The 12,070-nt window shown below is 43.8% G+C and overlaps 1 protein-coding gene across 1 annotated transcript in view; it reads left to right on the top strand.

Annotated features, from left to right (window-relative positions):
* Positions 1–11,229, top strand: part of LOC144154934 (uncharacterized) — a 118,433-nt gene extending 107,204 nt beyond the window's left edge. Inside the window, exons 13-15 of the mRNA XM_077686070.1 lie at positions 2,368–2,461; positions 9,043–9,257; positions 11,203–11,229. Coding sequence (XP_077542196.1) covers positions 2,368–2,461; positions 9,043–9,257; positions 11,203–11,229 — 336 coding nt within the window. The remainder of the gene's footprint in view (positions 1–2,367; positions 2,462–9,042; positions 9,258–11,202) is intronic.
* The last annotated feature ends 841 nt before the right edge of the window (positions 11,230–12,070 follow it).

The following is a 12,070-nucleotide window of genomic DNA, read 5'->3' as shown; positions in this document are numbered from 1 at the left end:
GCGACGCTTCGCTGTCTTGGCTTAACTGAAGCTCCATATGCGTACACAGCTTGGTACGCTTGTAGAAAATGTAAGCCATGCTAAATCCAGAAGAAGAGTTACTCAACTCAATCTAGGAAACGAAGAACCAAAATCAACCAATCTTTCTGTCATAAAGCGCGAAACAAAAGTACGAAGAGAACATTTTTTGCGACGGGTGGACTCGCGATCTGATTGCGAGCTAAACGTTGCGATCGTATTTCATGGCAATAAAAAGCGCAGTCCATTAGTATCAGGTATTCGTGGGGGGAGGTCAAGAGACCCTTAGCGGACAATCGCTATTTATAGAATGATGATCAGTTCCTGTGCTAGCAATAACATCAAAAAACTTTTTCAGAGAGGTGCAAAAACATAAGCTAAGCCTCAGCTTTGTGTCCGCGGCATTCGAGGGCGGTCGTTAGAGCGTCTGAAACACCGCCCCGATCAAATGTGGTGGTTGGAATCCTCTTGGGGATCGTTTTTTTTTTTTGCGGAGCATTTCTTAGGCTCGCGATGTCACTCGTCGATGTTGTCGGCGCCGTCCACAAGCTCACTGCGCATGCGCGTCGCGTCGAGGCGCAGGTGCGCGTCTCTCCCCCGTACCCTCCTCGCTCTCAACAACAGGTGCGGCGGTGCGGGAGGAGCGCGTGTATCCCGTGCGCTCCGTCGCTCTCAACAACAGCTGCGGCGGTGCGGGGGGAGCGCGTCTGTGCGCGCATGCGTCGTAGCTACCCGTGTGCTGCGTCGCGCTGAACAGTAACGGCGGTAGGGCGTGTACACGTGATAACGGCGTGGTGGGTGCGTGGAAAGTTCGCGCGCTTGTGTACGGAAGTGTTCGCATGCGCGTCTCTACCCCGTACTCCTCTCCCTCGAACGCAGGCGGTGTATATATAAGTGGCGGAGCGCGCGTTCGGAATTCAATCAAGGGCGTCTTTGCTTGGCTTTCGCTTGACTTGACGCTTTGCTTGACGGCACCAAGCAATAAAGACAGACTTTAACTTTACACTCCTTGCCTTCGCCTCTCCTTCATTCAAAAAATAAGAATAATAAAGACGAAATAACAATTAATCATTCCCAAACCATACCCAATTACGCAACATTCACGCGATACCCCCACCACTCTGCGACGCATTTACTCGAGTTCCCCCCGTGGGAAGATGCGGGCGGGTTTTTTTTTGTTCTAAAATGCTTGTGGAACGTGATGCATTTTTTTCTCATTGTAATCTGCGTACAGGCCTCCACTGCTGGGAAATGTATCCATCCAAATGACGAGGTGCTAGCGATTTCAGTAGAAATGTAGTTCCTGTGCCCCACTTTTTTCGCCCGTGATATTGGAGCTGTTTAAAAGAAACGAACCAATACCAACTTTTCAAACTGACAGTTCTTCTAAAGAAAAAAACTGTAATCGTGCGACTATGATGAACAAGTGCGGTTACGAATAAAATCCACCATAAAAAGCAATTTTCTGAGATACGTCGGGACATCGGTTGTTTTAGACTTCGCTTGCTTCGATCACAACGCTCACAAACGCACATGCATTTATGATCGTTGTGATCAGAAAGAGAGAAAAAAAGAACGGCGGAATTGGATAAATCTGCAGCCACGTATAATGTTTCGCATCGCTGAAGACCACATATCAGCATCAACTTCAAACAATGATTTTTATATAAAGGCCACATGAAGGGCCTGCTTTTCTGCTGCTGTCTTACAGATGCCCATGCCCCCCCTCCGTTCCCTTTTAAGAGCTAGAAAAAAAATGCCTTGGTCACATCGCTTCTACAGCCTCAGATAGCCACTCTCCGGTACTGACACTTGCGGAACCGCTGCAATAGAAACGAGCGTCGCAGGCTTCTTCAGATGTTTTCCACGTTTAAAACGTACGTCTGCCAGCATAGTTATTCCTTTTGCAGCTTTAGCCTGGCTATAAAATTCACGTAAAACAAATAAACACCAGCAATGCAGCCCCGATTCCCCTTCCGCTGCAGTGGCAGCCCACTTGCACCCCTGCCATATCGCTTCTCGGCGGTGCCACCAGAGGGCGCCAAAGCACAATGGAAAATGCGGATTGTTCGGCAGCTCATATTTCTTTGGGTTTTATCCAAAATGGCTTGCGAATTACGCGGTTGGTTGTTAGGAACATAATATCCCATATTGGAGTCTTATAAATGATCTTCGTCCGTTTACACATCGCTGAAAGGAGTAGGCCGCCTACTTTCGTGAAGCCCCGGCTTTTGTAGCGGGCTCAGCTCCACTTGCATCATGTGCTCAGTTTTCCGGACGTTTTGTAATTTGCCCCTGAATTGTGCATTGCCGAAAGCTGATTTTTGCTAATCATTTTTTTTACTTTAGGCGGCGTTTGGAGTGAAGCGGATTGCACGAGCGTGCACCGAACCGGACAGGGACACCGATGGCGAAATTCCGGATGACAAAGACCAGTTGAAAAGTGAGTTGTACACGAACGTTATTATGTCCCAAGAGTCACAGGAAAACGGTTCTGCAAGCGAGAAACTTTACACACAAAACCGGCCCTTTGAACATTATTTCACCTGCAAGGATTAAGGTGTCTACGCTGACGTCTTGCGTAAGGGGCACCTCACTGCCTTTCTGTGTTTTTAGTAGCGCCGCTCGCTGGAGAACGGCACGATACTCATGAACTGCAGTGATCCTTACAACCCATGGAGCACGCAGTTTTTTATTAAAAAATAAAATAGTTAGGACACTGTAAGCAAATTCGTTGAAAACTGGCATACAGACTGATCCGTGTTTGCCAAGCACACGTACGCTCATCGCCTGGTTCTCTCTTTTTATAATGCGGACATTTATAAAGTCGCTCCCGGATATAACGAAGTTGACAAAAATTCGCAATTTCTCGTTACATGCAGGTTTTCGTTACATACAGGTTTCGAGTTTAGGATCGCGTGAAGGAAGCAGGAATGAAACCAGAATGCTGGAAGTCAGTGAAGGTGAACTCACTCTTCAAGGATTTGTTTCACAGGGAGAAACTGCGCGATTTGCGCCTGCTGCTTTCGCACGAGCTTAGCCGCTGCACAGCGCTGCAAAGAAGCGAGGTCACTTACTCCCGTATTCAGAAACGTAACTTAAGTACCACTTGTCTTTTGACACTTTTTGGTGCCATAACGAGTTTCAAGAACCAAACTTGTTCTCAGAGGGGGCCTTTTCGCGAACTTGATGATCTTTTCCTCAGACAGTTGTTGACTGTACCCGGAGGCGATGTTCTCGTTTCTCGCCGGCGTAGGCGGCATTTAAAATTGGGAGCTTGTGTTGAAAAGACAAACTTTTTCGTTTTCTGACAGCAGAACTCATCACCGACGAACCGATACCACAGATAGCACTGGAGAGGCGTGACTACACGCCGACAGGTGGGCCTAAATTCTTAAAAGTCTCCAACCGACCCCGCACGCAGACGCGGAAACGTACGGTAGTCTGTGGTGCGGGCGCTAGATTAGGGCATTTGTCCCGCCGATTTTTCGCAAAAAGTGCCGAAAACAATGGCTCATCAGCGTAGCAAATTGGTTACATCAAGGTTAACCGTCGCAACGACTTCGTTACGTAGCGGTCGCGAACACACGAGTTTCAATGGGGTTGGTAATAGGGAATTGTAAAACTTAGTTAAATACAGGAATTCGTTATGTAGAGGTTCGTTACACCCAGGTTTAACTGTGCGACAATGTGTCAGAACTGATTGATATGCCTTTCAACCTCGCAACTAGAGCAGCTTTAGGCTACCCTGATGTTTTTCATTCCCTCTTTGACTGACGAATTTTAGCGGTGTTTTTCTCCTTATCACAAGCCGAACTGCACGATTTATTATGACAGAGAGCTTTGTTTATTTTTTCTGAGGTCATTTCTAGCATCCCCGGTGTGAATTCCATGAACTAGGGCAGGGAACATTTTCGTTCGAGTTTTGCGCTACCAAAAATTGCTTTCGAAAAATATCTAAGCCGTGCTTTCAATTTCAATTACCGTAAGGTGTTCTCAACGGGACAAGAAATGTGTGTGTTGCAGTTTATTTACCCGCCGTCCATATTTACCTTAACTGTGCTTAATTGGCTCCAGATTGATATTACTGCTTGAAACCTTATTCACCTAGCGCAGTTTTTGCACTTGGCAGACCGTTACATACATATACTGCGATTATTCAACGTTCGCTTACTTCACACTTCAGCTGATGCGTGATGTTCTGTTTGCAAATTTTATCAATGATAAATATTGTAATCATATAGTATTATCATAACTACCACCCAAAGCTATAATGGTTTATCTCGCTACTAACGGTCTCTCTATCTTCAGCAAAGCAATCATTTCCCGCCATGCAGAATCTTAGAATACAAACTTCAGCATGATAATATCGGCCGGCACACAATTAACCGTCATCATGCTTTTATACTTCAATATTATACATACATACATGCATATACATACATGCATTCATACATACATACATACATACATACATACATACATACATACATACATACATACATACATAGAAAACTGCTAAATCTGTTGATTCATTCACCTTCTACTTAGTTTTCTATGGTTGGTCATGGGCACGAAAATGCCGGTATTATAACACCCCTCTCCTCTTGCTACCGAATTTCTACTGCGTATGCACAAGGGCTAGAACGGAAGTTGCCCCTGCGCGTCATCATCGCAGCTGCCTGTTCCTCCGGATGGCGTAAAAGAGTGCGTTACTGCCTGTGTTTTTATCGTGACGCCAACTCTTTCGACGATGTTTCGGACTTAATCTGTTGACAAAGGAGGGCAGCGACAACAAACTAGGTTAGAAACATCAGAAATCTCTCTAAATTTGTGTGCGCTGACGTGACGACAGTATTTGCATTTATTTATTTATTTATTTATTTATTTGCTTGTTTGTTTGTTTGTTGCGCCCTCACGGCCTCAGGTAATTACTGAGAGAAGTCGGTGAGACACAAGTAACAAGAATAACAATATTGCGTGACATTAGAGGGAATATGAAGTACAAAGTATTCCTAATTGGAAAATGTTAGCTGTAAACTAAGTTAAATGTGCAAATAATCATAATAAGCAGTACCTAGATTGATTGATTGATTGATTGATTGTGGGGTTTAACGCGCCGACGCAACGCAGGCGATGAGGCGCGCCGTAGTGGAGGGCTCCGGATTAATTTTGACCACCTGGGGATCTTTATCGTGCGCCGAAATCTCGTACACACGGGCGTTTTTGCTTTTCGCCTCCATCAGAAAAGCGGCCGCCGCAGCCGGGAATCGAACCCGCGATCAAGCAGTACCTAGAGGCAGGTAAACTACAAAACATTCTTAGTACGCAGTGTTAGCTAAGGCGTTTTTGAACAATATCGTATTTTTTATACAGGCAATAGAGTCGGGATGGTGGTTCAAATCTCGGGCTGTCCGGGGAAAACTGACTGAGAGGAGGCGTTAGTCTGTGCATGTGGTGTTCTGACTTTAGCTGTGTGGTCTAAGCGAAGAGAAATGTAATGAGGCCCTAGGGTTAATTTTCTACATAGTTCGAGGTGATAGAATATTTTATGAGAAAGACAGAGACAAACTTTCTTACGAGACACCAGGGATGGTAGATGAAGGCTCGATTTTATGCGTGCGACACTGGCGGTGCGGTTATAATCGGATAGTATTATTCTGAACTATTCCAAGCTGTTGGGTTCGGTTGATCTGGCTTGAATACCAGATTGATGCTGCATATTCAAGCTTCAGCCGAACCAGCGTCTGGTAAAGCAGTAATTTAAATGAAAAAGGTGCTTTGGAAACGTCACTTCGAAGTTTTTCGAATTTCGGGTTAGCATTATTGACAGCATAATCAGGTGGAATGTACCAGGTAAGATTAGCTCAGTGGTGAGGACCAAGATATTTATAACTTGACACATTTTCTAGGTGGGAGTTAATAATCGAGTACGAAGGTAGTTCTTGAGTAGTTCGGGACACATGCATGTATTTGAACTTGTTAGTGTTTAGTTGCATGCACCACATTTTACATCAAGATGTTGCAGCGTTTAGATCGGCTTCTAATGATATGACGTCGTTGACAAACATTATATGTCTGTAAATCACACAATCGTCGGCGAACAAATTAATGTAGGAATAAACGCAAGAAATATTATTGCAAATTAGCAGGAGAAGAGGACCCAACACCGATCCCTGGGGAACACCTTAGTGAACACCACTTGGCTCTGAGTCATAATTGTTAACTCAAATGAACTGCGAGCAGTTGGTAATGAAACCTTCTAGCCACGTTAAAAGATTGTCATCCACATTAATAAGCACGCGCAGTTTATATAAGAATACTGTCGATAAACGTTTTTGAAAGCTTTAGAAAGGTCTAAAAAGAGCAATCACAAAAGGAAGAGTTGTTGAAAATTAGGTTATGTTAATGTGTAAAGGAAACTAGCAGCGTTTAACACGAAACTTCTTTCGGAAGGCATGCTGCGATTTATAAAAAAACGAATGTGACTCACGCAATTCACTCAGATTCGAAAAAATAATGTGCTCCAGGATTTTACACGGAATGCTGGTAAGTGAAATGGGCCTGTAATTGAGCGGTAACCACGTTCCCGATTTTGAATTGAGCGGGAAGGATACACTTGTCAAGGATTTGCTGAAAATTTTTTGTTAGTATAATTGACGAGTAGGTACAAGTATTAGTTGAACCCTTTGGGCACATTTCGTCGCAACCTGGAGCAGAGGACAGTTTCAGTGATTTGATGAGTTCCTCTGAGCCACCCAGATCGATAATGGTAGGTGCAATTGTAACGTAGCCGTAACGGGGGGTGACAGGTAAGGGAGGATTCGTGTTTCGGCATGATTTTCTTGTTCATGCGGCATTAATAGCTGCTCCGCAATGGTGAGGGGGGATAGCTGTTTGTTCCATGAGAATCAACCGGTGTAAAATAGTCGTTACTACTGGCATTCATAGTGCGCCAAAACTTTTTGTGTCTGTTGTAATGGGCATGGCAACGTTCTTTGTAGAAAGTTATTCCTCGCATTTTCTGTTGCTGCTACGTAAGCCTCATGCGGGCTTCATATGAAGATCAGGGCACACGGAAGGAAAATTCCTTCGCTTATTTTTTAAAGCGTTTCTGTTTGTTATATAACTGTTTTAAACGAGCATTGCACCACAGCGCTTTTTGGTTGGATAGGACAATGTAAGTAGGAATGAATGTTTATCTCGGCTCATTTACCTTTGCTTGCAATTGCAATAAATCCCAGTTTTTTTGTAGGCTTTGTTTTTCAAAATCCATCAACAATTTTTTAAAGGAGTACTGACACGAAAATTGTATGTTCCACTTTTATTGATTTTATCGATGCTTAATGGTCTGGCGAAACCGAAACAGCATTTTAAATACTTCAGTGCGCAATAATTATTTGCATTGAACGGCCTGAAAATCGTCTGTTTCAAATTCCCGTGCTTTCATCCCGAAAGGCGCATATGACAGAATCCCGGCATGACCTCACCGCTTTGTGCGGACATCAAAACACTGCGGAGGCCAGTGGGGGCGTTGTTTCGACCGCGCCGCCGCCGGAGCTGAACGGCTGACCTGTCTGAAAATGCTGGCCTACCCTTACGGCGGAAATTCGATGACCGCGTTTAATAAAAGTCCTGATGGCGACTTCTACTGCGATTCTGGGCTATATCATCGCTTCCTTTCCCGTGTGTGGAACTTTATTTTTGTCAACAATGCGTTTCTGGGCAGCGGTTATGCCTGTAGCTCTGGCTACGTGCACCCGTTTGTGAATGCGCCGGCGCCCGCTCGCCGCACACAGGGTTGCGTATGTAAAGTGACGTCACGAGTTTTTGACGAGTCCTGTCACGTCACTTCTTTTGGCTATCACGGGATGATGTCACACTGATGTCCATTTGCTGGGTGCCGCTCCACGTGCTGCTCCGTCGGCGCGATAAATGAGATCCGATTGAAGTATGTTCTTCGTGTCGCAGGCCGCCCATATTTCACCCAGGGTATTCTGTTGAGGAAAGGAAGCGAACTGTGCAATAATATTAACGCCGAAAATTGGTGTCAGTACTCCTTTAAGAAAGCGCATAAATGGTTATTGGTAGCTTCAAAGTTTCGCTTTCTTGTAGTTCCGTATCATTTTGGTTGATGTTGCCACTTTTGGACGTGGCATGTCAATAATAAACGTTAATAAAGAATGGTCGCTCAAACCGGGTAGCTAAGTAATTGCTGATATTAGGTCCAGTGTGGAGGTTAATACAGGGTCACAAATATTGTCAGTGTCTGAGTAGTTCTGGTCGGTTGCTTGATAATTTGGTGAATGATAATGTTGTGCAAAAGTCCAGAAATTTTTAGCTAGCAAAGTAAGGGGGCTAATAGGGTAAATTGGTGTGCCAGGTTATGTTGGGAAATTTAAAATTACCGAGCAGAAATATGGGGAGATTCGGATAGCGGGTTGGAAGAAAAATCATGAAACTCGTTAACAAAAGTGGGAGGGTGCGTTAAGGCCGGTAACAGACATCTAAGACTACTTTCTCATAACCTACTTCGAGGACTGCCAAGTCAATCTATAAGTCACTTTGAAAATGTATGTAGAACGATGGTAAGTTGTTAGATGAAAAAGTCTTCTTTCCTGCTCCTCCTCCTCATCACCATTATCATCATCACTGATAGAAGCTGACCCCCCTAATAAAAAACGGGATATGCCCCTGGTTATGATGAAATACATATAACTGAAAACTAATAAACTATCAGCTCTTTATTTATTTCACACTTGCTCAATTTTATGTATTACTTCCGCAAAATTTTACTGACCACTGTTAGGTTAAAATTTCACCTATGAGTATTCCATACATATTTTTAGCTTCAAGTACGCAACAAATTGGTAAAGTGTGTCACATCTCAAGCCCAATATCAACGATTGCTCTCTGTGGAACTCAGGAAACGTTTTGCCGTATATTGTTTCAATTTTATCTATAAAGACTGTTGAGGCTCTTGCACATGACCCAGTCCACAAGCTTTCATGGTTATTCTTACAGACGGCTCCATTCTGATGAAGGACTGCAGCTTTGCCTGGAGCTCCCCAGAAATGCCTGGGTCCGAAAAGAAAGATACTGTTCTGCGTGACGTAAACCTCTCCGTGAAGCCGGGATCCTTGATTGGCGTTACGGGATTCGTAGGCAGCGGAAAGACGGCTTTTCTGGCTGCGATACAGGGAGATCTGACTACTGTCGGCGGCTTCCGCCAAACAAAGGCAAGATTTACTTCTAGGGAGACGTCTGGCACGATTGAAGTGCACTGGCTCCTCGCGAAAAAAAAAGAAACAATAGCATGTGGCATCCTGAGCGCCTATTGGCCACTTGGAACTAACCTGCACTCCAAATCTAAATTTTTCCTATAAACCTGTCGATACAGAAGCGTCAATATCTCGGGATTACCTGCAATCCTCTTAAGTTTTTTTAACTATGTCATAGACTTGTCCAGAACCTTATTAATGCCATTGAACAATAACCTCTCGTCAACCATATGTTCTCTGGTCTGAAAAGATGCGCCACGACACATTGGCGTGCCGACAGCGTTTTCACGCACTGCACCTAAAGCTGATTCATACTGCACACTGCCACAAATCGACTGAAATATACAGTACATAAATATAGTATATGCGCTGAAATATATAATGAAGGATACATAAAAAGACAAATGCATCAATTGAGAACACATTACTTCTGTGTACACAAGATGATTTTGTACCGTGACCGGCTTTATAGGTACACTGTAAATTTTTTTTTGAAAAAAGTAATTCCAGAAATTTTCTGTAAAGTTATGTGTTCTGTTTTTCTTGTTTGTGCTCATTTACAAGCATTTTCTTATCTTCCCTACAGAAAATATATGTCAATTCCCCGTCTTCGGTTTTTACTTTTGTGATTTTTTACAGAATTGTTGTCTTATTAAAGGTTCAGTTTTCCTCCACAAAAAATCTGTGAACCTCCCGTTTCTGTTATCAGCTTTTTTACAGAATATTTGTGTTGTTTACAAATCGTTTTTTATCACCAAACTTATAACAACTTACTGTTTCACGTTTCTGGTAAAATTGTTTTGCTCATTTGAATAATATAAAGTAGAACCCCAATCTTAGTCTCAATAAGTAAAAGCCAATGTATTCAGCACCTTGACACAACTTTGGTTATGGTCCTTCATAAACTATATTTTATCGCGCTTTTTCACATCTCGGAAGTACTGCAGTTAACTTTGCAGCTCTATGCTTCATAAGTGCGAAGAATCGTAGCTTGAAAAAAGTTGCAGATGGCATCTACGTTGGGTCTTAAGGCGTACGACGCGATAGTGTTACTTCGACTCCCAGGGAGCATTTCGGAACGGAATTGCTGCATTTACGATCTATGTTCACAAGGAGGAAAGGTCAGCGCAAACAGAAAGACTAGCAGCAAGGATGTTTTATCGCCATGCCCCAGGAGAGACTTAGGCCCTCTTTGCTTCTATGGCTTAAAATGTTGGCGTGAAAAGTTGCGGCTGAGGGATGTTTGTCAGTTTGAGCGAGAAGGTGTCCTTGCCAGTGTTTCAAAGTGTTTATCCTCTAATGACCGTGCTGGATTCAATGTTTTTGTTTTATTGCGAAGAGAGAGAGAGAGATCTTTGTTGCGCAAGAAATACTGGGGGTCTGGAAAAGAGGGTAACCAGATGTTGGAGACCTCAAAGTGGAACTTGAAGTGTAGGGCCATCGATCCAGTAGCTTGTCCTCCAGATCAGCTCGCGCTGATCTTGAGGTCAAGAGCTGATGAAAGCTGCCTCCCATGTTTTGATGAAAGTGGAATATGTAATGTTCGAGTTGTTCTCGCATGAGCATACTTTTGTACAAGCCTAGGTTACGTAGAAGAGGGTGGATGTTTCCCGGATATTTGAATACTTTTATGTTAATGTATGATGTTCCCACCCAACATCTTGACTAACATTTATTTGTAGATACTTGTGTTTATGTATTCTCCACAGAGTTTTCAATGCTTCGGCTCCTTGTAGCACGGCGGAAGATCGTCTTCGTAGGCGTAGGATTACGAGGCGTTCACTTTTTTCGGGGAGGGGATTAAGGTAGTCGTGGTCGCAAGGAGCATGGTGTGTGAATTCGCGTGAATCTTAGTCGCTGCCTCGATCTCTCCAAGCGTTGTGCCCGGTTGTCCTGCCTGCAGGTATTGTGCCTGCAGCCAACAGTTTAATACCATTTTAAAGTCTTTAATGATGTCGTGCTTCGATTTGATCCATCCGCTAGTCGGATTCCCAAGAGGATGGCTGCAACTTCTGCTTCTGCATCACCCTCTATATGACTGCATCATCCTCTATGCATCATCCTCCTGCATCATCCTCCTACATAGAGGGTGACTGCATCACCCTCTATGTAGGAGGGTGATGCAGTCACATTGTCAGAGTAGCCATCTACAACCCCGGAGAACGGTGCGTAGGTTCTGCCAATTAGGCTGGATCCTCACTGCTGTCGTCACTATTCTAGACTAAACTTCGTTATTCCTGCTTGTTTTATATTAACATTCATTGCTAGGAACAAAATTCCATCTATTATTGAACATCATACAAAAGCACTTTTGTCCCTCCAACTGCGCGATTTTAACGTTTTAGCAAATCAACACGCTGACTTGTGTATGCTTACAATAAAATGCATAATCCCAAATTATCGCTAAGATATTCTATTTTTCCTGCAAGTCCACCGACTGTATCAAAAGGACCCTCTGCTGCTGGCTGTAAAAGAAAGAAGAGTAGATTTACTTCTAAGTTAACTAAGTTATACTCGCTCTCCCCGAGCATACTATTGGTTTTCTTGCTCAATGTATGGTCTAAGTGTTATATGTGCGTGTTTAATGTGTCTCTATGTCGTGCTGCGTGCCTAGCCGATCCATATTGTCCCGCGTATCTGCGCTGCTTCCCCCCCTTACTTTAGGGTGATCACAGGCACATCCTATTTTCATCCTCACACCCTTTGTAGATAAAACACGTTCCATCTTAAGGTGTGCGCGGGTAGCAAGATTTTTACACCCTTTTCGGCAG

Source organism: Haemaphysalis longicornis, unplaced genomic scaffold, assembly GCF_048455015.1.
Source record: "Haemaphysalis longicornis isolate Haplotype H1 unplaced genomic scaffold, Haemaphysalis longicornis Haplotype H1 scaffold_1, whole genome shotgun sequence".
Lineage (NCBI taxonomy): Eukaryota > Metazoa > Arthropoda > Arachnida > Ixodida > Ixodidae > Haemaphysalis > Haemaphysalis longicornis.
The sequence above is the reverse complement of the archived record's forward strand: the minus strand, read 5'-3'. Positions and strand labels throughout refer to the sequence as shown.